Source organism: Poecilia reticulata, linkage group LG10 (assembly GCF_000633615.1).
Source record: "Poecilia reticulata strain Guanapo linkage group LG10, Guppy_female_1.0+MT, whole genome shotgun sequence".
In the NCBI taxonomy this organism is placed as follows: domain Eukaryota; kingdom Metazoa; phylum Chordata; class Actinopteri; order Cyprinodontiformes; family Poeciliidae; genus Poecilia; species Poecilia reticulata.
In genome coordinates this window covers 11418239-11445321 of record NC_024340.1, presented here as the reverse complement: position 1 = coordinate 11445321, position 27083 = coordinate 11418239, and the positions used below count along the sequence as shown (strand labels likewise).

The 27083-nt window shown below is 41.6% G+C and overlaps 2 protein-coding genes across 3 annotated transcripts; one reads left to right on the top strand and one right to left on the bottom strand.

Annotated features, from left to right (window-relative positions):
* Positions 1-1667: 1667 nt before the first annotated feature.
* Positions 1668-10116, bottom strand: rmnd5b (required for meiotic nuclear division 5 homolog B). Of its 2 annotated transcripts, none has more exons than XM_008419952.2 (10): positions 10029-10116; positions 8311-8482; positions 8003-8148; positions 7787-7924; positions 6260-6360; positions 6004-6170; positions 5666-5831; positions 5338-5440; positions 5097-5251; positions 1668-4178 (listed from the first exon to the last, which is right to left on the bottom strand). In XM_008419952.2, exons 2-10 carry the CDS (start codon positions 8447-8449, stop codon positions 4115-4117), a joined length of 1179 nt encoding a protein of 392 aa, XP_008418174.1. In that variant the 5' UTR covers positions 8450-8482; positions 10029-10116; the 3' UTR covers positions 1668-4114. The 2 variants fall into 2 exon arrangements, with proteins under 2 accessions (XP_008418174.1, XP_008418175.1); XM_008419953.2 differs by having other exon boundaries at positions 8003-8145.
* A 1694-nt stretch (positions 10117-11810) lies between these two features.
* LOC103471129 (uncharacterized) lies at positions 11811-21368 on the top strand. Its single transcript, XM_008419951.1, has 2 exons — positions 11811-12041; positions 12617-21368. The coding sequence occupies exon 2, from the start codon at positions 12691-12693 to the stop codon at positions 20878-20880; it is 8190 nt and encodes a 2729-aa protein (XP_008418173.1). The 5' UTR covers positions 11811-12041; positions 12617-12690; the 3' UTR covers positions 20881-21368.
* Positions 21369-27083: the final 5715 nt, after the last annotated feature.

Here is a 27083-nt window from a genome sequence, read left to right as displayed (position 1 = left end):
TCTTGAAAAGGTTCTCTGAACGAGTAATTAACCTGATCATCTGAATCAACAAAGTAACTCTAAACACCTGCAAACGATTCCTGAGGCTTTTAAAAACTCYCAGCCTGGTTCATTACTCAAAACCGTAATCATGGGTCAGACTGCTGACCTGACTGCTGTCCAGAAGGCCATCATTGACACCCTCAAGCAAGAGGGTAAGACACAGAAAAAGAAATTTCTGAACGAACAGGCTGTTCCCAGAGTGCTGTATCAAGGCACCTCAGTGGGAAAGAAAAAGTGTGGCAGAAAACGCTGCACAACAAGAAGAGGTGACCGGACCCTGAGGAAGATTGTGGAGAAGAGCCGATTCCAGACTTTGGGGGACCTGTGGAAGCAATGGACTGAGTCTGGAGTAGAAACATCCAGAGCCACCGTGCACAGGCGTGTGCAGGAAATGGGCTACAGGTGCTGCATTCCCCAGGTCAAGACACTGTTGAACCAGAAACGGCGGCAGAAGCGCCTGACCTGGGCTACAGAGAAGCAGCACTGGRCTGTTGCTCAGTGGTCCAAAGTACTTTTTTYGGATGAAAGCAAATTTTGCATGTCATTCGGAAATCAAGGTGCCAGAGTCTGGAGGAAGACTGGGGAGAAGGAAATGCCAAAAGGCCAGAAGTCCAGTGTCAAGTACCCACAGTCAGTGACGGTCTGGGGAGCCATGTCAGCTGTTGGTGTTGGTCCACTGTGTTTTATCAAGGGCACGGTCAACGCAGCAGCTATCAGGAGGTTTTGGAGCACCTCATGCTTCCATCTGCTGAAAAGAAGGTACCTCCTGGTATAAATCAGGGTCGCTTACAGCAGGAAGGCACAGAAGAAAGATTTTCAACGCCAACTGGAACAGTCTAATCTTTAGTAGCGGTCAAAGGTTTGCAAAACCCAGAGAATGGAAATTGGACACAAAACTCTCATGGGCGCATCTCCACTTATGATTCTGGGGCCTGATTAATGTTTGCAGAAACATCACTTGCACTCGTCTTTCAGCTGAGTTCATGTAAAAATGCTGCTTTTCTGGTTTTGGTGCAGAATTAAACAACACAAATATCTGTCTGGTGCACATCTCTTGAACATATTTCAACCTCGTTAGGTCTCTTTTCATGTGAGACACACAAATTTTGTACATACCTGCACTTTCAGTTCGATTCACCTTCTGTGGTTGTACTCCAAAGAGACTGTTGTCTTAAAACTGTGAAATCTGTCAACTTCCACATTGTTTGATTGCAGTAAAAAGCAACCGCTAGCTGTAAATAAAGGCTATTTTAGTCCTCCCAAGTGCATGACTGAAGTAAAAAAAAAAAAAAAAGTTGTATTCTTTCTTAACTATAAATATTCTCAAACCAGCTCTCTGTTAATCTTTGAATATACTGTGACTTGTCAAATTACTGGAATTAAAACTGTACAGAATAAACAAATCTTTGTTTTGCATTCATTCTGGTTAAAGAATCAAGGGCCTCCAATTCTACAGAGTATCTTTGGTATATTGGATTAATTAAAGTTTTAAGATGCCAAATCTTGGATAATTTCTTCTCGCGTAGCATCTTTTGGTAGAAAGAGCGCTAAGAGGTGGAAGGTCAGCTGAAACGGAAATCCCATGCAAATTAAGAGCCTAATACCACAAAAATCATGCGAGAAACAACGGTTTTAAGACTTTATTCCTAATCCAAATGTGTTGTGGATGAAAAGAAGAAAAATAAGTGAGGGCAAATAAAAATAGCATAAGAGAGCATGGGCGAGTTGGTAATGCAGGTTTGTTTTATGCAGGGTCGTAATCTGAACAGATACAAACTCCGCTGACTCACATGGCCCTTAGCCCAGCATTTAAAGCATTATATAAACTGGGGATTATTATAACTGCACAGCTCCAGAGAGGCTGAGTGATTTACTGAAGTGGGATGAGAAAAGACTCTTATCTCACATGTTTTCCACTCTGTGGGAGTGTTGCTGTGCTGGATTCCATCACTGCTGTTTATTCAAAAACTTAAAATGATGGTCAAATCTTTGGGAATATTTCTCATCAGCAAAAACATAGTTCTGCTCCGGTTGACGGTCCAAAAATTCTCAAATTTCAGGAGTTTTTTTTTTTTTTGTTGCTTTTTTGGGGGGGGAGTTTCAGCGAGATGTGAAAATGCAGCACCAGCGCCACCGAGTGGCGATAAAAGAAAATTGAATGTTTATGGTATTTCACCGTAGAAGCAGTCCTACAAAACTGACTGGAGTATATTTTTTTTTATTATTATTTTTGAATATCAGATGCAAATATATGAAACATGTTAGCGGATAAATATGTACAGTAAAAGTTGCATAACACACAAAAGCAGGAAATGCAAAAACATTTAGCAAAAATTAGAGGATGAGGAGTACACAACACGCTCGCATTCTATCCGGAGGGAGACTGAGAGAAGCGGTGAATGATTGTCAACCAAGTGAGGGAATAAAATAAAAAACAGGATATAAAGTCGTTTCTGAAACGCAGATTAACGGTGCACCATCGGTGTGGAGGGGGGGTGGGGGGGCGATGCTGGTGCATTAGTTTGCTGAAGAAACTTGCCTCACGGGAACGTGAGGTGACATCACCATATATGTCCGGGAGGACGACGGGAAACCTGCGTCAGGTCTGCACAAACTGCTGAACATCCAGCCGCCTTCACACCTCCTCCAACTTCAACCTGACGCATGAAACACAGAGTATGTACAAACTCCAGGAACTCCCACAGAAAACTATTAGCTTCGACTGTGTCAAATGTAATATATGACTCCTTATATAAATGCACTTTTTTTCTTTTAAATACTAAATGTAAAGTGTGGTATGAGTTACTAACATGAACCCTGAGGAACTGTGAAGATCTTACTGTCACTTTCCTGACCCAAACAGAGGCATTCTTGAGTATATATGTATATATTTATATATGCAACAACTGCCACAATGACCAGAAGACTTACCCACCCACCACAAGTAAAACTTCACAAGCCCACAGTCACTGCAAGTCATACTATAAGGCTACCATCACACCAATTTACATCTCCAAATCACATGGCGTGCTAGTTTAGGATACACAGACTGAAGCGATGGCACGAGTGGAGTAGGCTTTTGAGTCACTATCATCTTTAACGTCGCGCAATCGTGCCAATTAAGTGTGTCGCTGTGCAAGGTAACTACTTCATGAGGTGGTGGTGAAGGAAAATAGGAACAGAACACATTTCACAGTAGTACACTGTATATTTTTTGTTTGCTTTTTGTCACTTTTGTTAAATACACACACAGAACAAGACAAATGGCTTCTAGAATGAGGAAAAAATCTTGCTGGTGCAGTCAGTCACAGAAGGAAACAAAAACAGAACAAGGAAAAAGAAAAAGAAAGCTGTTCCAACCGCTGAGGAATTTGTCGTTTTTACTCGTCAACCAGCAGTGGCTTTCAGGCCTTTAGTACGACATGGAGGAGCCACAATCAAGAGTTCAATTAAAGGGAGATCGCCACACTTGTACTCCCCTTTAACCAGGATGTTGTCAGCGTTCAGTGGAGTTTGCTACTCTGTGGGTTATCTCTTAAGTAATACAAGCTTATCGCCGTCCTGAAAGCAGACTCTGCCTACCTATACCATTTACTCAAAACACTAAACAAATGTATAATTATCCCTCTGCTTTCAAAGAAAAAGAAAAAAACAACACGTTCAACCCAAAAGTCAAAAAAGCAAAAAAAAAAAAAAAAAAAACTAAAAAAACAACTAAACAATAGAAAGTAATACATATGATAAGCCTATTACTCTGCAGGCATTTGTAAATGAATTTCTATGATCTTTTTGGAGGCTCTTCTTCACGAAGACAACCCGATCGACTCTTCACTCTACTACAAGCTTTCGTTCAACCAACCGTGCAGGACTTGAATGCTATGCAAAGTCGGAGGGTCCAAGGTGGGTTACAGGACTGCCGAGGCCGTCCGGAGGAGCACTGGGGTAAAACCTTAATGCTTTTACAATAAACAGGCCGAGAGGCCAGGGATAGAGGACAGGGGCCAGAGCAAAGGGTCCTGGACATTCAGAGAGCTCCAGGTAACTTCATCCTTGACGAGGAGAGTGTATGGTATCAAAAGTAGATCTGCTTGGCATGTGACGGGTTCTGCTCCATGGGGCAGTAAGGGCATTTCAACCTGCGGGGGGAGAACAGCAGGATGTTTAATTAACAACGCTCAGTGATCAACTTCATCTTTTCAAGCAAGTWAGAGTGCGCTGCAGAAATATTTCACATCCCAGTGAACTTTCAGACATTTTGACTCATTACAAACTCTGGATTCATTGTATACTAATGAAATTGTCCGCTATACGCMAACTCAAAGTAGCGCATAATTGTGAGGTAGAAAGATAAAGGTACAGCAATTCTCAGGTCAATTTAAAAAGTAAACGTGGTCAAGTTGTGGGTAATTTGATCTCAGCATGAAAGCAGCTGTTCTGTGAAGGGAATGAATGTTTGTTGGGAATATTAATGAACAAATAGCATCATGAAGGACACAGAAAAAAGGTCAGGGTTAAAGAGTTTGAAGCAGGATTATGTGATAAAACAATTTCTAAAGCTTTGAACATCCAACCAAAGRGTTGTTCAACAAATCATCTGAAAATGGAAACTCTGGACAGAGTGAGAAAGCAGAGCGTTAAAATAAAGCAAAAACTCACCTTCCAGCAGGTCAACTTTAAACCTCTATGGAATGATTTAGGTCAAATCGCTTCTATATGTTAGAAAAATTCAGCCAATTTCCAGACCTAAATACAATCTGAATAAGCTTCAGCTATTTGACAAAGAAGTTTGTTARCATGTAAAGCTGGTAAAAAGAAATACTTGAAGCAMAGAAGCAAAATGTTATTCYGCAAAGTTCTGATTAAAGACAGCAGAATTTAAATTCATGCAACACTTTTCTGTTTTTTTAATTAAGAACTACTAAACATATTTCTTCTAATTACGCATTGCATTATTTTGGTCTATCCCATGAAATTAAATACATTRAAGGCTAACGCTGCAAAGCGAGAAAACGCAGAACAAGCCGAAGTGGTTTAACGCTTTCATTTCGACTCACTTCCCAGCATTGGTGAGTTTGTTGAGTGCATCTCTGGAGATGACATGGCCACAGATGAGCTTCATGGGGGGATTGCTCTCTGAGGTCTGCTGCCGAAGGATGGGGCAGGCRAACACAGAGTGGTACCAGCACTTCTTGCCCAGGTCAATTTCAATCTTCATGTGCAGAGAGAAAGAGAAATAGCTGAAAGCCCACGCAGGATAAAAACATGGCGATGAATCAAGTAAAAAACGTGACTTACAGGGAGCTCGTCTTTGTGCGTCCACACTCCGCTGCATTGTCTCTGTTCGATCACCTGTTTKATGTTCATCAGCACCGGTAAGGCCATGCATCCTGACGCAAAACTAAAWTGAAAAATATTGGCAATGTCTCAGAGATACATTTTTAATCGAACTATATAGTTATAAAACACTAGCTGCTTTTACTGTCACTCTAGATGGAATTGTAGCAAAAACTAAAAATTAACCCAAAAMCTCATTGTTGCAGTACCTTTCTAGTGCTGCTCTTAATTAGTAAAAAAGGAAGAAAAAGTGGATCTGCGTGTATTACACAACCCATCTTCTACTCACCTAACACTTAGCGGAGACTCTACAGAGAGGCCCAGTAGAGCACAGGCATCTCTGGTAAAGATGTTACAGATCTCAGCCCACTGATTTGTCTCCAACAGGCTGCGATACGGAGAGTTTTCAATGCCATGACGTAGATAGACCAGGCTGCCCATCAAGATCTGAATATCTGCAAATGAATGGAGGATAGCATTACAAAAACATTATTCCTACCGAGTATTAAAAAAAATAGCYACCGAAGTCTAAATTATGTCTTTCAAAGCTACTTTCAGCYGTTTACATAAAAGGTAAATCAACATCTGGCAAAAGCTCATCTTGCATAATCTCTTCCAGCTGCTGACCTCTCTGGTGTTGGGATGCGAATGGCTGGAAGTGCCTGGCGTACTGCAGGGCGTCCATCTGGTTGCCGATTCCTCCACTGAGCAAACTTATGAAGTACAAACGGTGCAACTTGAACTCTAAACTGCTGTTCAGTTCAAGAAGACGCTGGCGATTTGAGACGGCCCACCTAAAAGAAATGCACACGAGAGCAAGACCGCCGCAGTTAAGCACGGCACGCAGCAGCGAATCACTTTGGTGTCTGAGTGGTTTCCATACTCTAATGCCGGCCTGAGGTCCTGCATCCTCAGAGCTTCGAGGATCCTGTTTAGTTCCAGGAAAGGCTGCTTCATACTCATGTCAATAACTACACCGGACTCCTGAAAAAACACAAATGTGTACTTCACTTCATCTGTGCTCTATTAATTGAGAGGAACACGTTATTTGTAATTTTTTATTTTTTTTTTCCCACCGATTATGTTTTTTTTTATGTAAAATTGGAGCAATGTAGACAAAGCTGTAAGCAAATACAGCAGAAAATAGTTCCCTAAATACAATTAACTTATTTGTTACAATGAAATGATGCCAAGGTTGCATTTTACTAGCAGGTGTTTTTGCTGAAGGAGCAACTTTTTGTTTTTATTTTAAAAGTAAGCAAGAAGCTTYTTGCAAACATTCCTTTGCTAATTTATGACCTATCGCTGCTTTTCATTTGATGAMGCTTTTTGATGAATCACRGAGGTAAATGTACATAAAACTGTAAAATGAATTTTATTTTCTTCAGAYTTTATAYCACACTGTGCTTGTTTGTGATCCTAATTAATGTTCAGGACAGTCAATTCTTGTGAAATATGATAAATCCAAATAACACCACCTCCAATGATGATAAGCAATATTTACTTAAATAACAAAACCAGACTCTTACCGTTCATTATGAGCTAATTTTAGGAAATTACTGCAATTAATTGGTTGTAAAAGTAGTTACAAAGCACCTTTTTGGTGGGTACAAACTAACACATGGCTGGTTCAAAACAGCCCAAAAGGTACAAATTTCATTTTGAAAAACCAAAACTGACAAAGAACAAAATGAAAAAGGTGTGAAATGATGAGGACAGCCTAAACACTTAAGAAAATAAAACACATACATAAAGAGGCAAAACAAAAATACACCAGATTTTGGTCAAAAATATGACCACAGATAAAGGGAAAAAAAAACAAAACATTAAAAATATTAAAGAGTTTTTTTTTATTTAATGAAAAGCAAACTTAGCCAAATAATGTAGATGCAATATGTTGCACGATTTTAGCTAGACAGTATCTTTCTCCAATTAACCACTAGATGTCAGTAATATTTAGCTACACAATGGTTAAACAAAACATTAGAATTTTACCTGTGATTTATATACGTATAATTTTATAGATCTGGATCCACAGCTACAGTAGCACTATTACCAACATCACTGTCTCTAGATTTGTCACTGCAACATTTCTTGATTTATTTTCACTTGTGACCTGACCTGAAAATGGGGAATCCAAGCTCAAAATAACACAATGCAACACCAGTCTCCTTTTTTAATTTAAAAAAATTCTAAGTATTTTTTTCCCCAACAAAATCTCAAGCTATTTTTTTCACAAAATAAGAAGATAATTACCAGTGACAATTAGCAGATGGGAATATTATGTTTTCTCTAAATTTTATACATAGAATTTTGTGTAAATTGAGTTACATTTAGACAATTGGCAAAGGAAACATCTCAAAGACCTTCAAGCCACGATACAGACAAAACTTTGTTGATTTTCACTTACCTGACAAAGATCCTCTGCCACACTGAGCATCCCTTGTCGGTACAAGTGCTCCACAATGGACTCACTAAGGTATTTCTGTCTTTCTGGAGTATCCCACACCGTCTCTGCCACCACAGCACTGATCTCTGCATCAAAATTCTACAGAGGCGTGACGAAAAAGTGAAACAAACGCATGCAAAACTTTTATTCTTACAGGATAACATTTTCTCTTCTTACCCTGTCGATGGCTTTGCCAACTTTTGACACGCTGCCATGAATGTCTTTATGTCGAGATGCCAGCATCTGCACTGTTTCTTTAATATTCTTACAACACTGGGCCATATTCTGGGATAGGACTGATARGTCTGCATCTTGTACTCCTGCTGGACAGAAAAAGAAATGAGATCAGAATYCAAGTATACACCTTACACAATGAATAAGGATGAAGCGGATTTGGATTTTTTGTCAAATTTTTAAAATGCCGGAACTAGTACATCTTYCAAAGTTACAGTTTTCACCCCCGTTTGGACCAGTGTTTTCCTCACCAAAAGCAACTAGTTGTGCACGTATCTCACAGACACTGCGTAGAAGTTCATCTAGCCTCTCCTCAGACTGGTGGCCGTACATTACGAAGCGGTGGAGCACTTTCTCCAGCTCCCGCTCCACACATGCGCACTGTTCCATGGTTGAGGCTGGAACACACACGATGGCAAAGACCTGAAATTAAGAGGAGCGGGACCCCAAAAAATTAATCCAAAKTCTGGAGGATGGTTTTATTTCAGCACAAGACTCAATTCTATCTGATTAATCAATRATTAGACATAAAATGATGGTACTGATTTTCATTTCCCATTTCATTTRTCCTTTCTGCCATTTCTCATCATCATTATTATTATTGCCCAAACCCCTTATTTTAAATATCAAGACATTTAGATTTTTTCATGTATATAGTTATGGGAATTGAAATATTTAAAAAAAACATTTATGTTGTTACATTCTAATTTCAAATTATTTCTAAAATAAAATATCCTAGTAATGATTTTTATCCTATTTAGTAGTCGACAGTAATTGCAATCTAAACAATGAACAGAAAATTAAAGACTTTTACATTTTCAGTATTYAAACAGATGAATTGATCTTGCTTACAAAGTCCTTCTAACAGAGGAGATCTTTTGCATACCAGAAAAAAAGACAATTTTAAACTTCCCCTGCCCTGATTTATTATCAGAAGGTCACAAACTAAATGTCCAATCTTCTCTCCAATCATTGAACACATCATCAAGCAACACAGACATTCCTGAGGATGCAATCTTGGTAGTTTTTAGTATCAATTAGGTTTTGGAAAATTAAGACASGAGTCATTTGTAAATTAAATTAATTAGAAGTAAACAGACGGGGTGGGKGACGGGGGAAGTATTCAGGCATGTCAGCTGTTTCTTTTGGGTGCTACTTTTAGATAACAGAAACAGGAATGAGAAAAGCAAATCTGCAGTTTATGCTTTTGAATACTTAAACTCTGTGTGTGATGATGAAAATGGTAGTCATTTTTTCATAGTCGGTGTCCCCTAAATTAAAAGTATAGTTCCATAGTTTCCTTGTAAAGTATCCTTGTATAGTTCTACTGACAACAAACAGAGCCCGAACACTCCTAAAAGGAGTCAGAGTATCCTGCGGCCTTCTGTTTACTAACGAAACATCCCCATAAAAAGGAGAGGAATKAAATCATCCAAAAAAGGAAATAAAACGTTACTTATTTCCTACTTTAGGACTTATGTTATGGTTAGTGATATARCACATTAATATTAAAATGTGTTAGTTAAATCTGTCACCCGTTGTTAGATGTATACTTGCTGTAGCTCACGGCTTAAAAGCAGAGTGCAGAAAATGTCCACCTATGTTTCATGGCTAACCAGCTACAAGAGCTCCAACGGATTATTACATTTTAAAGACAAACGTAGCACATTTCATGTGAAGTTTGAAATATTTGTAATAGCTTGTCTGTGTCGTCCCAAAAGTTGGGAACCTTGTATTTTCATTTTGTGAGATAACTTGGAAAAATGACGAGCCGCAGAGCTAACGTAAACAAACGAGAGGAGAGCAGCTACTGTTCGGTGTTAGCCTGCTGCCGACTGACAAGGCCCAAACAACCTGGGAACACAATGACAACACGCTGGTGTTCATCGTTTGGCATCGACGCAGCACCCAAAACATCTACAACAGGTCAAATRAACAGAGAGGCAAAGTTTGAGCTAAAAACACTCACCTATCCTGCTAATTAGTTAGCAAACATTAGCCTTAGCCACTTGTCTGTTATCTTCATCCGCAGTCGTAATGCGGAACTTCCTGCGTCGCATTCTGCGTTAGCTGCTGATACCAAAATAAAAGTATATTTTTCATCAAAAGCTGTTCAAGGTCTTCATCCTCACTGGCAGCTAAGTTTGCTTTGAAACTACTAATTGCCTTCAAATTTCATAACTGGGGTTGTTATCAGGCTTCAACTAAAGATTTTTTGCTTTATTAAGTTGAGCAAAAGGTATCAGCCAATACATTAAAAGTAACTGAATTTCTTTATATGTAAATTAATAAAATAGTCTTATACAAGTTTCTTATACAAACAAGACTGATTCTTGTGAAAGCTCGGGTATTTGTCATATTAGACCRGTTTTTGTTACCTTAATTGTTAATTTTGTATTAAAATAAAAACAAAATATTAATAATGAAATATTGTAAAAAGGGTTGTACATGAATTTTGTAATATCTKGAAAGACCCTCTAAATTTTTGATATCATTTACTARTACTAAAAACTCACAGTTGTAAAATAAAAACCAATACAGTAAACCAGTCRTAAAATAAAAACCAATACAGTAAACCAGTTATAGATAAGGGGTTAGGTTAGCTTCAACCTAACCCCTTATCTATATTTTATGACAAAATAAATGAGTTCACATTAGGAAAATGAATCCCAGCAAAAGTAAAAACCTAAACATCCAAAATGTTTGAAGCAAGATTCATGTCTACATGGACAGCTCAAATCAGGCGTGCCATTTGAAGGTCATCATAGAAAGTAAAAATAGCACGTTGTTCTACCAGTGAGATGTGATAAAACTGGAACCTTTTGTTCAGAGATTTTCCACTAGCTGCCGATGAATGACTTAATGACTGAGAATAATTGGTAATGACATGAGGTATTATAATAGGAATAGGGGGCTTAACTAACTTYGCCCCCATCATACATGTCTAGACTCCCTCAGTATATCAAKATTAGGCCTTGCTATTGTACTACTTTTGGATAAGTGTAGTAAAATGACATCATCACCTGCTTCGAGTGCTTTATGAGACTATGATTTTAAAATTTATTGAGCAATTTGTTTTTGAAAAACGCCATTTGCAGACRTTGCAGGGCAAAACGTGGCTTAAAATATGTTACTTCACCTTACCATACAAGTGCTGCCAGCTCAGCAGTGAGTGTTTCATGTGAGACCATGTTGGATAGTCTGTGTCAACCTTTGACCTCCCTCAATAGCCATTCCACCGCAGAGTCTCATTTACACCTACACGCAAAGTTAGATTTACTGCACCCTCTGCGTTAAATACMCCCATTAAAAGTTGTGTCAAAGTGAACAATGAATATGCCATTCTTCGAGGACAGTATTTACTCTTTCTTTCCCCACCAGCACACCCACTCAAAGAACTAATGCTATGTCTTTCTGGCCCTGATAATGTAGGTCTATATATAGAGAAGCAATGTGACTGAGCTGGCTGTAAGTGTCAGATTCCAGGCGCGCTCGTTGGTCCCGGCCTGATCAGCATCTGCTGCTAACTATAAACCCACCCACCCCATGAGGTACGCCACCCCAGCTTACACTGGAAAGCCAATGCCCATGCAAACCTCAGTCTGGAGAAGAAGAAAAAAAAATTATATGAGCTGCTGTAAGCTCTTTCCCTGCTGCCAGACCAGAGGGGCGGGGCAGAAATGGCGATATGAGTATTWGGGGATGTAATATGTCTAAGGAGGTTCCTCCTCTTTTCTTTTTCTATTCAAGTCWAATGGATGGCAGTGCTCTCCATATTCTGAGGTTAGCCAGTCAGTCTGGCTCTGTCACTCAGAGATGTAAAGCTCTTTGGTCCTGGAGATGAACGTCTTTTTTAACTTGGAGTCTACTGCAGACTTGAGAGCACTTTTTTTTTTTCTTTGAATGAGCGGTGGATTTTTCACTACTGAAGAGCTCAGAATCATCAGAAAAAGCTACRTCAGGGGCCGCAGGTACAGTACAAGTCAGTCAGAGTTTCTCTTCTTGCATATAATGAAGCACGAACATGTGGGTTTCTGTGGTTATTACAACATGTGAGATTAAGTAAGGGATCCACATTTGCAAAGATAATGTGAAATAACACAAAACTATTATTTTATTGGAATAATTTAAAGAGTAAATTTAGATTCTGTTAATGTCATAAAACCAAATAATCTTTTTTTTTTTTCCATTATCAGATACAACTGAGTGTCATTGCTTTTTAGGAAACGGTAACTTAGTTCATTTTTGTTTTTCTGACATTTTAAAATCCAAATGAAACTTAAATAGTGCAAATCAATATTTGTTATTACTAACTTAATCAGCCCTGYGACAGAYTGGTGACCTGTCCAGGGTGAACCCCGCCTCTTGCCCGGAACGTTAGCTGGAGATAGGCACCAGCAACCCTCGTGACCCCACTTAGGGACAAGGGTGTAAAGAAAATGGATGGATGGATTGATGGACTAACTTAATCATTTTTAACTAATCCACTTGTAGTAAAATGAATATGCCTTCCAAGTGATCTTTTTGGGGGGGGGGTTTTGTTTGTTTTTTATGCAGGAACCCAKCCAAAAGCAAACAGGAGGAGCGGGCAGGACTGGCCACAGTGAATCTTTGGAGCTCATGGTGTAGCGATGGACAGTTGGACTCTCCAGGGGGACAGCTACTCCTTCATGCGCAGCGTGCCCCGCACATTTTCCCTGTGCCATCGTGAGGGTACCCCTAACCACGTTGAAATCTTCGACATTATCAACATCCCCACTCAGCGAAGTGTCATCTCTGAGACCACCTGCCTGTGTGACATTTTTGGAGACGACGGTGAGTCGGCGTCCCTCTCAAGTAGCCCTGCTGCAGGGCCCTCTGTACCTTCCCAGACAGAGTTGGAAGGAAGAGCTGCTACCACACCGCAGGTGGATGATTTGAATGACTCTTCTGGCAGCTATCACACTGCGCCTGGATCGAGCGAGGGAGAGGAGGGGTTTGATGATTTAAGAGAAGGGTGTTACAGCCCTGCTTGGCAAAAAGAGTGTTCAGATGGGAGGGAATTAGATGAAAAAGGATTACACTTAAAACATCCAGAAATTGGCGAGGATAGCATTGCAAGTTTTGAACCAAAAACCGCAACCCCGGTACTTCTGCACAATACAAGTACCCCATCATCTCTCACCCCATCGTATCAAGGCCTCGACAGCGGTGAGACAACACCTTCCCCTGGATATAACAGCCCCAGTTCCTTCAATCCAGAAGGGAGGCTGTCATCACTGTCTTCCTCCTCCGCTGAGAAAAGACTTTCACCTCTATCGCCTGACATTCAGGAATCGTACAGAGAAACCGAATCAATAACAATAACCCCTTCATCCAAAGACAGACAGCGTAGTCCTTCAAATCAATCTTTAAGTCCATCACTTCCACACAATTTAGCTGAGCCAGAAGCCAGCCAGTTAAATCAAAACAGCAGTTCATCGCCTGAGACTCCCACCGACCTTTCTCAGGATTATACAGACATTAAATCTAGAATCAATTTTTCATCGTCTATACTCCATGGTGCCGATTCAGAATCTCCCTCAGAAGGACAGGTAGTCTGCCCTGAGCTCAGAAATAGCTATCCTTCCCCCACCACTCAAACATTACCTCCTGTTTCTGAGTCAAGAGGGAGGGTCTCTGTACCTGAGCTCTTTAGCAGAGAATCCACACCTGATATAAAAGATTCTGCCAACGCCACTGAACTTATTTCAGATCTTTCTATTGCTGGAAGAGACATCACRACTACTCCTCAGAGCCAGGACACAGGATTATCTACTGGACCAGGCAGCTCAGTTTCCACACCAGACCCTAGGTTTACGCCCCCTTCTCCTGTCATTTCAGTAACCACGCCTCCCGAGCTTATAGAGGATAGAGTTCCAGCTGGAATAAGGAACGCCACAGCCTCCCCTCACTTGCCTGCCCCTGCCTTTCTAACCAACACTGGTTCAAGAAGTCCATCACCTGCTCTTTCGCCTACAGTACAAAACCATTTGACACTTTCTGAAATCAGGAGGCCAGTGTATTCACCTGTGGTTAGTAATAGTTTTTCTCCATTACCTGAAGTGCAGCAGAACAGTTTGCTTTTACAACAAATATATACTTCCCCATCACCTGAAATAAGGATTGTATCCTCCTCTCCTGAGCTCAGAAACGAGCATAGCTCTCAAGTAAACCCATCACCCAAACTTCATCAGAGAGTCTCACCTTTAGAGGAAAGGTACAATTCTCCATCCCCTGAAGTAAAGATTTTCTCCTCCTCTCCAGAGCTCAGAAAGAAACAACAACACTCTCAAGTAACTCCATCACCTGCACTGCACCAGAGCAGCTCACCTTTAGAAGAAAAATATATTTCTCAGACACCTGAGATAGGTGCTGATACACCCCCTCCAGATCTAATCAGGGAAGAGTGGCCCTGTCAAGTCAAAGAGGTTTCAGAGTCTTCTCTCACAGAGCAACAAGTTGTCTCTGTGTCACCAAGAAGCTTCTCTTTCTCCCCTCAAATCACAGGGGTGTCCTATTCTGTTGTTCAGGCTGAGGACAGGACAAGTTCCCCATTTCCAGAACTTTCTCACACCTCCTCCCCAGAGCCAACTCATTTTCTTGTGTCCTCCGAGTCTGGTAAAGACAGTGTTGACACCGGTGTAGCACAGTCCACTGGTAGTCAAATAAACTCTCCACATTTATCAGACACCCAAAGTTCTGCCTCACCATCTCAGCTCAAAAACCAAACGCCTTCTCCTCAGCCAAACTATTTCACACCTTCACCTGAACCAAGATCTATAACCTGCTCACCAGACGACTGCCAAAGCCCCTCATCTCAGCACCAGTATTCATCACCTGTAACTCCATTTACAGAGAAAATATTCCAGGAATCACTAACAGCACAGTCTACAGAATTCAACCCCCCGTATACAACACCTGTTCCTCTCACATCTGAGCTTCAGACAGAGACCATTACTGCCGGTGTCACAGTAATACCATCACCTACACATCTGGAGAAGAAAGCTGTGTCACCTTCATTTAAATTAGAGAAGAGACTGGAAACTGGTGCTACTGAAATAAAGAGCAACTCTTCAGCGGTGGAAGTTTGCACTCCGGTATCTGTCTCGTCAGATAAAAATTTGCATAATTCACAGATACAACTCGTCACAGAAAGAAGAGAGACAAAAAAGAAAGGATACAGTCAAGAAATATCAAGTGTAGCCATCTCCACTCAGGAAAAACACAACACTCAAACCCCGTTTTCTCAGGAAGAAGTCAAGTCTCCTTCCCACGATATTATAAGCCACAGAGTTCATAGAGCTGCATCCAAGGAGTTTGTGCAAAGACAGGAAAAGCTCCATCCTCTGGTCCCCTCTAACTGCCTGAATTTTGACAGTAATATTTATCCACCAGGTTCGACTTGCACACCTCAGAACTCAAGAAGACAGCTGCTACCCAAAATTATACAAGACGACAGGGAGAGGCTGGCAGGGGACATGTCCCGTCATATAAACAGACGGCGCACTCCTTCTCCACCTCTTACCAGGTTTACACCTGTTCACATTATAGCCCCTCAGAAACCACACAGAAAGTGGCAAAACAGAAGCAATAGCCCCTCTGAARTTGTAGCATCCTGTGGTAATTTAAAGGAAGCAGCGACAAGTAGGGAAAACCCCAATGTTGACCCTGTTGACAATAATAGCCAGGCCCATTGGGTCAGAATTGGAAAGCAACTGGAGATGGACAGAGAAATGCCGTTGGAGCAGGAGAGGGATGTAGGTATGGAGAGGCAAATGGGTAGGGAGATAGACAGAGAGAGAAAGAGGGAGGAGCAGGCTCCTGAAAGAGAAGAGGGGTGGCAGGGGGTTGCCAGTTACAGAGGGGAACAGGTTGAGCTGTCATTCAATGCCAGGAATAGAAAAGGACCTGTGAGTCGCAGTGCAGCTCCCACAACCAGAGAGACGCGCCAGGGACTGCCAACAGCACATTCTTATTCAGAGAGTCTCCCTGCGACAAGACAGCTACAGCAACAACAGAGTCTGCTTAAACTTGCGCCTCAGCCAGACCCCAGCGGATGCAGTGCCAGCAGAAGACTTAAACCTCCCACATCTCAGGACAGGCGAAGTGTGCCTCGACGCGTGTCCACGAGCAGGCCGTGTCAGAGCTCCAGCTCCAGTATGGGGAGTGAACTTGATGAAGCAGACCATGAGGTGAAGTGGCTTACAGATGTGGCTTTCCGCAGCCTGTCAAGTCCCGAAGTAGATTACCTTGAAATGTACAACTCCAGCCACTGTTCGTCTACAAACATTTCTCAACCATCTACCCATGACAGTCCAGCTGGGGTCAATGCTGCCTGGCTGTCCTATGCTGACTTCAGAGGTTCTGCACCAAAGCTTGACCTTGATGAACTCTCCTCTCATCAGCAATATCCTCACAGTTTAGAATGCCTAGATCCAGCCAGAAGATGCGAGTTAGGAAGCTTTGAATGCATAGACATAGCTGTGGAAAGAGAGGACTGCAGGAAAGTAAGAAGAGGAGTGCCAAAAAGACAGATCCAACTGAAGAGAAGGAATAACACAGAAGGGAAGCAGGATGAGAGCAGTGAAAATAGCAGTCCTGGGCTACCAGTGATGGTGGAAAGCCCCTCTCAAGAGACTCGCCCTAGAGGTATCTTTGTGAGGCAACACAGTACACCAGCAGCAATGCAGGAAACTCCCCCTAGCGAGAGTAGCTCTGAGCTCTCACAGCAAAACGAAAAACAGTCCAAACTCCAGAAATCTGCTTCTATGGATGAAACATACTCTAAAACCAAGATTGCGTCATGCCTCATCAAAAACGTGTTGTCAAAGAAGATGCAAGGTGTTGACAGACARCCTGATGAGCAAGTGAGTGAAGAAGTGAGCCCGCCAACAGAGAGTGCAGTAGCACCATGTGAAGAATCACCGAAACTTGACTCTAGTAATCTGAGTTCCAGTCTTCAGTCAGATCACAGCCTTTCGTCTGAGAGACTTTCATTGAGGGGAGAAACAGGCATGAAGGATCAAGCCACCCTCCCTAAGGACCATGGATTAAAATCYAGTTATAGACCAAGTTCATCCAGCAGTGGCAGAAGTGTCACCTTCTCCCAGACCGACAGCGAAGAAGCTGATTCCCAAACTCGAAGTACTAAATCATCAGCTTCAGAGATAAAATCCAACTGCGGTATACCGTTTGAAGGTAAAAGAAGTGGTTTACAGTCCTGGCAAACACATGAAACTGTGGTAGGCGCACMAGTGAAAGCACYTGCTTGGGACACAGCAGCTCCCTCAGAACGTCCTTCTGGCAACACACTAGCAAGAGCAACAAACAGAGATCAAAAAGTTGAAAACAAAGATCAAYGCAGACAACTTCCACAAGGAGACAAAGATCCCTACACATCTAAAACACAGGAGATCAAACTCAAGGCTGTCGAAAAGAAGAAGGCCTCACTAAATGTCTGTCTCACTCCGGAGGCAGAAAGCAAATCTTTTCCACAAGATGGATCTGCTGGAGAGAAGGAAGTAAATACTAAGATCAAAGCAGAGGACAAAATACGGGATGAAGGRGACGGGGATGACAGCGTTAAGGCTCCCATTCACAAAGTTAGAGATGTAAGGCGGCTTGTAAAAAATACATACAAATTGTCCTTCAAGGCAGTTAGTCCTGTTAACCAATCAGGAGTCAATGAAGAAAACTGCARTGAGGAAACAAGGGAAGAGATGCCAGTAGAGGAGAAAATAAATACATTAAAGGAGGCAAGCAGAGAAGAGAGGAAAGAGGAAAGAGAAGAAGAGCTCAGAACACCTGAAGAGAAAGATGAAGCAAAAGATTCAACGAATCAAATATCACTTCATTCAACTCAGAATAAAAGAAATTCTCCATCTGGTCCACAGCCAATGCAAATTGAATGCAAGGCTGTTTGCTGGAAAGATGACAAAAATAAAATGCCAAGCATGAGGAAAGACTTGGGCGATAAAAACCAAAGCCTTTTGTTGTCTTCCCCAGATGCAAACTCGAAAGCGAGCAGAATAAAACACACKACGGAAGAGAAGATGATCCCAAAGCTTGGTGAACATGATATTAGTATYGCAGCAGAAAAGRAAAAGAATGTGATAGAAATCCACAAAGTGCCAGATAGTGAGGACAAACCCACATTGGCTAGAACCGACCGAAAACCCCCCATGCTCGGAAGCCTCCCTAAACAGCCAAGTAAGGAGAGGGAGGTGTCCACTGCTGTAGTTTTAATAAGAGAGAAATCAAATAAATCCAACATGTCTGCATCTTTAAGTCATGAAGAGACTTCTGCCCAAATCAAAGCTCCGACTTCTCTCTCAYCTGCCCCYCCTGTTTCTGGCGGTGCATCAGGTGGTAGTGTTGGCCACTCAGTTTCAATGCTTTTAAAGGAGAAAGGTTATCAGGCTGACATTGGTGCAATGGTGAGCGATGGTCAGAACTTAACTAGAGRTAAAGGACCTACCTGTAAGCATGTGAACTCTTTGGAAATCCCTCTTCAGACCATTCCTCCTTCAGAAAAAATTTGTCCTGAATCTCACAGAGGGAGAACCTTCTCCTCGTCCTCCACCACCTCTGGCCCCTCAGCAATGACTGAAAGTGYGGATGTCCTGGAAAAGCCCACAGAAGGAGAGGGAGTTAGCATTAAACCCCCAAAGAAAGATGCAGAAACAACAAAACGGARCACAATGGACCAAACACTAATAACCACCAAACAAAATGACACTATAGGAGATTTTGAAGCAGTCAAAAGGCTAGATYCGACCTTCCCCCCCAGGTCTCCTGCAGTACGGAGATTCAAACCACAGCCAGATGAGACCAGGTCACCATCAAAAGAAACAGAGAAAAAAGAAATCCCCTCGCCGTCTTTGGGAAGCCACAGACCTCAAATGATTGAAGTGAAATCCATAGCTAAAAACTCTCAAAAACCAGCAGTGCCTCCRAAACCAAACTGCAAATTTAAGTCTGGAGATTTGGGAAATGTGACAAATGAAGCACAGAGAGCATCGACAACCTCCTCTAGTGGGAAACAACGAAATGAGGAGAGACCGCAGACAATTGTAGTAAGCTCGCCTACAGTCTACAGGAAGATTTCCAATGAGTCTRMCTCTGCATCAAATTATTCAAGAAAGCTTGCTGTATCTGCTGTGTCAAACATTAAGCCACCACCTCACAGAACAACAACAGCCAATGTCACCAGCATCTCTAACATGTCAACAGCGTGTTCAGACACAGAGGCAGTAGCTGACCAAGGTCAGCACCAACAATCTACTGCTTCGCCTCAAAGCTCCAGGCATGYTAGGAAACCCGAATCTTTAACTGCAACATCAGACACTGGTTTAGATGTAGTCCAACGACTTGTTCCACAACCAAAYCCATATCAAAATGTTGGATCTTCTCTATCTRAAGTTGACCAATCAACTTCATTKGACCCAGAGGGTCAACAGTGTTCTCGGGCGACATGTGCTCATGAGCAAACTATGCYTGTTAGCTCCAACAATCTGAAGCAAGCGCCTGCTGTTTCCACAACTCAAAAGTACACCCATCAACCATACAGAAGAACAGTCTCCAATGAGCATGCCCAAAGGATAGACGAGCAACATTTTTATACYTCAGATGACCCTCCAAGCTATGACGAAAGAGAGAGCTTCAGTCCGCTCTTGCTTCCTGATATGACTTCAGCGAGGTCAAATCGGTATCAACCCTCATCCCGTCCTCCCTGTTCCTGCACAGCTGGCTACCCCTCTCACTGTGGTCCTACCTCTCCTCACCAGCATCGCAGWCCCCATAACCTTACCCCACCTGGTTTGCCACWCTCTCCGAGTCAGGYACTACCTTACCAAGTGGCTCAGCCCCCTCTGCACGCTCACCACTGCAGACCTGAAACRCAGCCATTGGGTTACCAACCRAGATCTCCAAAATCAAGYCCTCTTGGTCCAAACCAACCACAATCCATGTACCAGCCTCTCYATCCCTCCRCTGCCTGYGGTCCCCTTCCWTCACTCGTGCAGGCCTGCCCTGCTGACCGCTCTCTGCTGCCACAGCAACATATTGGAGCTCGACGGCCTCCTGTTCACAGATCTCCCCATCAGCAGCCAACAAATCTGACTGGGGGTCCTTACAGTGATCCAGGCCACAGCCACTCTCCCGTCCTGCCTTCTATAGATCCTCAGTACCTATGTGGCCCCCAAAGCATGGGTCCCTCCTATGGTTCAGAATATGGCGGCGATAGCTCTAGCGTGTATTCAGAAAGTAGCTATGCCCAGCCACCACGTAGAGTACTCCTGGATCCTGAGACAGGGAAGTATTTTTATATTGAGGTGCCTGTGCAGCCCCTTAGGAAAATGTTGTTCGACCCAGAGACTGGTCAGTATGTGGAAGTGCTYATCCCACAGCAGGCGATGTCACATTCAGGCCTGTACCCTCCTGCTGGACCCCACTTCCAACCTCTCCACAACCACAGCATCTATGCCCCGGCTTCTCAATACATGCCCTGTGCTGCTCCTCCCCCATTAGCCCACCCCCAGGTTCAGCCTCAGCCACCCCAATATCCTGAGGCGTCCGCTGCACCTCCATTGCATCCAAGTGGGCCTGGGGTCAGCTACAGGAATCCTTCAGGACAGGGATCAAAGCCAGAGCCYAAAAACCACCCACCATTGGACCAAAGGTACCTTGAGAATATGTATTATGTCCCAAGTGTGATAAATGCAAGCCCAAATACCACCCCACCTGACTATTACCACAGGCATCCTTCTAACTTACCCACGACTGGGGGGAAAAGGTCCTGAAATAGAGGGCAGAGGCCGCCTTGCTGGAGCCTGTGGAGTTTAAAATACACTCTGTATAAATGGGGTGGCTAAAGTTAGTCTGTGATGTTATTTGAGTTTTGAYACTGCAGCTGAAGAAAGCAATTCTTTAGCTGTTGTTTATTTGCTGATGCTGCTATACTTTTTTTGCTGAGCTGCTTTTACAAAAAAGATTTTTAGGTTGGTGTCTTCAGAAATACGTATGTGTGTGGGCCTTTTCTATGAGCTGTTCATTAAAMTATTACCTAAACTTTTATATATGTAAGATGATTAAAGGGATGCACAGGAGCAAAAACATCTGTGGGATTATTAATTTACTGATGTGTTTTTAGTCTGTAAATGTCCACAGAAACTTGAAAATSCAATATGAAAAGACCTCATATTTATTTTAATAATGCATTTACACAGGTTGAGTGAGTTTGTGCACATGATGTCTGCAACACAATGCAGCACTCTCAATAAAATGTCAACTGTCAAATTTCCTCTCTTTCATCTTTCTTCCCTAATAATTGCATTTTAATAAGACAAAATTTTAACTACAGTACTCTAGTTTAGTCTTACAAGATGTTACTTTGAATTCTTAAATAGRTTTATGTTTTAAAGCTTTTTTTACAACTAAACAATGATGTCATTTACTCTAAGAGAAAGTGCATGACACTTTAATTATTAAAGAAAATTGGATTTTTACATCATAAAACTAGTTAGATACTCTGGAAAATTATAAATGGATGTATGAAAGCATGTATGGTCTCTAATAATTGCTTAAATATAATTACTAGTGGTTTCTTCTTCGGTTCTGAAGATGACCTCAGAAACATATTTTTTGTCGGTATGAAACATAATTAATTTTAAACCACTAGAGGTCACTGTGCAACACCAAATAACGACATAATGTTGAGAGGGGCTAAGTAAGGGGTCTCAAAAYCTTGTCCTCTACATCTACTGCCCTGCAGGTTGTAGATGCATCCTTGCTCCAACCTATCTTAATTAATGTAATGACTGAATTACCTCTTCACCATGCCGCAGAGTTGGGCAAAAGCCTGGTAACATTCATTTGATTCAGATGTATATGTATCCAGATGTATATGTATCCAAAACCTCCAGGACAGTAGATTTCGAGGACTAGATTTGGAGACCCATGAGTTACTTTTGAGTCTGATAATATAGTGCTTATTGAAAGGAAATTATGACTTTAAGCTGTCAGATTTTATTTAAACAAAGAAAAACAAGCATGCGATGTTCTGCAGAAGCACAATGTGACCACAAGGGGGACCCCTTGACCGGAGGTAGAAAAACAGATCATRCCAGGAAGTTACACAGAAACCTACTTACTCTGTGTAAGTAGAACCAACCAYATGAAGACAGTTTTACGGCTTCGCTTCTTAAACCTGCACCCATTAACTATGTCCAGGAGCTCACTTGTAAGTACCCACCACATTCTTTAATGTGGTCGACGATAGAGTTTATGGTCTGCAGGTGGCTTCTTGACATGTGACTGCCAGGTGGGGGGAAAATGAGATTAAAGCATACACATTCCCATATGGAGACGAAATATCATGAGAATTAGCTTGATTATAACAACTGAACCGGAAACTTCCATTGTCACCACAGAGTAGTATAAATTAACTAATGATTATGTAAATGTGACAACTTTTGATAGCTGTCTGGCAAACTAATAAGTGTGTTATGACTACATAGCAACATTCACAATATATATTAATCATTGACAGAACACAAGCCCCCGCCTAGACTGGCATCTTTTAACTTCTGCAAGTGTCAATTAAATATCTATGTTTATTGTCRTACACCTACATTTTCACAACCTGTAGAATGATGAAAGGCACACCTTGGAAAAGCACACTAATCTGTGTAAACCTCTTGACACGCCTTTTTTCAAAATGACTATTAGACAAATCCACATGTTTCCATGTGACTTTGATCTGCCCCAGTAGTTTTTACAGTGTAGTATTTCCTATAATCCGATTAAATCTGAGCTGAAACAACCAGCTCTGCAGCATTTTCTTTCCAGATTATCCAACAAACGCTTTTTTTTTTTTTCAAGAAGTTTGCGAACTGTCTTTAAAGAACCCAGTACTTTCCGAAAGATATCATGACAACAGTAATGTTTATAAGATTGTGTTTTTAAAAAGAAAGGCTGTCATGTGGAGTACACGTAGTTTCCATGCACATCCTCCACATCACATTTCAATCAAACACACAAAACACACCATGAGATCATCAGTTGGCCACTGGTCTCTTTCCATCAGTGTCKGTTTTTCGCTCTGTTTCTGTGATCTGCTCTCTGTATTGAAAGGTATCGACCCCAGGAGGTCTGTAAGGCACGGCACGCCCAGGAATGTGTGGGTGAGATCAACCCACCCTGGAGCCACGTTTGATGTGGACCAACAGCACAGCTGATTATTCACTGGAAAAAACTCCTCTCCGCATTGTTCAATATCAGGAATGTTGAAAAAGAGGAGTGGGTGGCATGGGCTTGGCAGCTAGATAGGACAGACCTTTAGGTAACAGTAGGCTGGATAGATGCTTCCTTACATTTTCCAGTAACTTGTGCTACCAGAGATTAGATCTCCATTGTCTGTAAAAGTGAAATTGTTGACTTTAACGGCTGTGTTGCTCACTTAGACAGAAGTGAAAGGCTGATTTTATTATTCCTATGACTGTAAGTGCATGTATTGAAAGGGGAAGAAGTTAGGTCATGGGGGCATTTCAGTCCCCGGCCAGACATTCGTGCTCATAACTCCTGCCTGAAATGCTTTCTTTGATGGGAGGGCCCCAAGAAAGTTTGAGTTATCTAGGAACACCAATAGTAAGATTTARTATTAAAATAAAACCCACTCTTTCACAATAAAAATGCTACCTCTCACCATGCGGAGTCAGCTCAGAACTACTGCTGCATTTTAATTAATTGAATTTTATTTATATATGCTTCACTTTATGCTGAAATTAACAAGCTTTCCAATAATCTTCTAATTTATTGAAAAGGACTATATTTGTGTTGCTTTTTCATAACTACGAACTACAACACAGTGTTATTTCAGGCCTAAGGCAAAAACATTTTTTTTTATTTGTTTTTTTATTGATCTCTCTGTCACTCCATCTTAAACCTTGTAACATTTGGTGAAGATGTATATTAGAGGGGGAAAAAATTGCAGAATAAAATGTCACTCTTGCACCTTCTGCGGAGTCACCTGAACACTCACGCCCATACCCTTACAAGGCTTTCCTTTCGACCCGGCAGAGGTGGACAAACTGTGAGTGGGTGTTTGTCTGCGTGCGTGAGCTCATCCCGACGGGGGAGGAGAACGACAGAAGCAACAGCTAGAAGCTATCTGAGATGTGAGGGAACACCTGAGACCGTGCTTTCATTTTGTTGCCTAGCAACCCCAGGGCATAATAATTGGCGAGGGTTGTAAAAATCCTTACAACTGTGTTTACACTCGTGTGTCATACAGACTTCCTTCCCTCCACCAGGTGGTGCGTGCCTACCTGTCACGCCCCGGTTGTTGCTTCATCCTTTTCGTCCAGCAGCAGGAATCAAGCGCAGCCTGACTCATCTGTTTAGAAATCAGTAAACGTCTTCATGGTTTATTGATCTTTACAGGGTGCTACATTATGCAGAGAATGGCAAGATAAGTCTTCTTTCATTATTATTTTACTTCAAGTTTACATGAAGTAAACTTGAAGCCAGCTCAGAAAGGGTTTTTTTTTTTTTTTTTCGTTAATAGTGGAAATTATTCATCTAGACCTGTCTAGTCATCCGAGTGTCCCAGGACCCCTCATGTCCAGGCAGGAAATTGTTGCTTATGCTATGAGTCTGTCATCGTTTCTATGAAAGTTATGAGAGTTTGAAAATGAAGCAGTCTGGGAGTGATGTCATAGCCGGATGACTTTACCCGCTGTCCTTCTTCACCTCTTCCAACAAGGAGCTGGGTGGCGGATCAATGGGAATGGAAGGAATGACAGGAGTCTGTGTGTGTGTGTGTGTGTTTAGCAATTTTATTTATTTTTTTCTAGCAAAAGGCCCATTTTTAACAACAAACATTGCGAGGACCAACTGCTCCTTATAGGTCCCAAAGCCTGGGCCCCATAAGAAGAAGTGCTGTTTTTGTCATTAAGGGTTAGATTGAAGCACATTAATACGACAGTTTCTACAATTTTCCTGAGGGAAAATCCCAAAGGAATTAATAAAGTTTCTATCCATCAATCTATTGAGTTTAGGTTAGATTTAGGGTTAGGCGTGGTAATAGTTAGGGGTTAGGGTTAGAGGTAAGGTGTGAATTAGGTTTTAGTAAAAGTTAGGGGATAGGTACACAGTAATGAATGGGGTTAGGGAGAATATCTGTGATAGACATGAATGCAGCTACTAAAATGAATGGAAGTCAACACATGTCCTAATATGGGTAGAAATACAAATTTCTGTGTGTGTGCGTGTGTGTGTGTGGCTACTGAGACAGCAGTTATTGGCAGGATCAAGTTCTTGGCTGTCTCCGATCCTGAATCACTCGTTGCTGATTACATATCTGAACTCTTATTGATGCCATGCCGTGTCAAATATTCTCTTCGTATTTTGACGGCCAGCCCACTAAGGGCTCGGATCGCCTGCAGAGAGGTCTGGCAAACATTAACAGGAGGGAATCTCCAGAGAATCCGCCTTCAGTTTGGTTTTAGTCCACGTGTTCGCTCCGAGGTAGCATGCACTGAATTCCTCARGCATGATGCAAAGCTATGAGTCAAATTAGGACAGCCCTGACCACACAGACATTGGTCATTACACCTTTTAAATTTAGAGCCTGTAAATATAATATATTACTCTTCTTATTTCTGCATGTTGAAAGCAGACTTGTTTTTATCTTTCACTCCTAATGAGTCTCATTGGTGGCTACATCACTGTGTGTGTGTGGAATCCCATTGCCAAGACAGYCAATGTCAGGCTGAGGAAGAGCTGCTCATTGTGACCCGGTCAACTCCACAGAAGTGTCAAACAGCTGACCTGGACATAGCACCAAGCACCACGGACACATGCCGATACATTATCATGCAAATATTAACAGGTGAGGTAAATGTTAGCCGTGGACTTTGTACATGTGGGATTTGACGATTATATGGGTGAAAGTTTACGGACTTCAGCGGCAGCCAGTGAACCTGATTCCATAGATCATTCAGGTATTTWAAAGCTACAACAGAGCAAATTTCTCTGTTGTAGAAGTTTAATTGTCATTTCTACACTCAATTGCATCAGACTGAATGCAATACTGATTGTTGGAAGCAGAAATTTAAGAGTAACCTACAAATTAGAGAGTTCAATTAAATGGCTACTGACAGTGGAGCTTAAAAAAAATATATATATATAAAAATATATATTTTCGTATTTTTTCCTGAATCAGAGGACMCCCACAACTCCTTTATTTCAGGAAACTAGACTTACTTCAAACCATAACAAGCCACGTTTTAATTAATTCAGATGAATGGAGAGTTGTGTGCATCAAAAAAATCTAAATGTAAGGTGTTAAGGTTTGTGCGATAAACACGCTGAAATGTTTAAGGTGTGTGAATACTTGCAAGGCTTTGTATATTTAACAGCTCTTTTTTATGGACTTTGAAAAAGTTAATTTAGATACAAAGGTATGCCTTCTGCTTCTCACTCACCATTTCCTTTGATTTTTTAAAATTAGTCTTTCTGAATTTGCATAAATTCAAAGTTGGTAAATCAGCTTGTGTGAACCTTGCACCTCCATGATGTGATGCTATTAAAGGTTTGCATGACCAAGTCCTGCCTCACAGGCATACAGATAATTATCTTAATCAGGAATATGCAATAAACTATGAAACTCGTGGACTTTTGCCAGTCTGGGAAATACTGTCAATGGTTATTGATAGAAGAGCTGTTAACAGCACTGATGGGGTTGTGAATGACTTCCAAAATGGGATGAATTTTATTCTAATCAGGCAAAACAATTACATTGTTTTGTTGACAAGGAGATCCGTGTATTGATTAATTTGTGGGAACCAAAACTGAAGAAATAGAAGAAGAGACAGGTTGGATATTTTTGAAATCCAACCTGGATTTTGTAGAGTCATCAGCCATCAGTGTCTTACCTCTGCTATTTAGCTATTTTTAGAAACACAGTTAATTACTTACAAATGATTGTTGCAAATGATTTTAC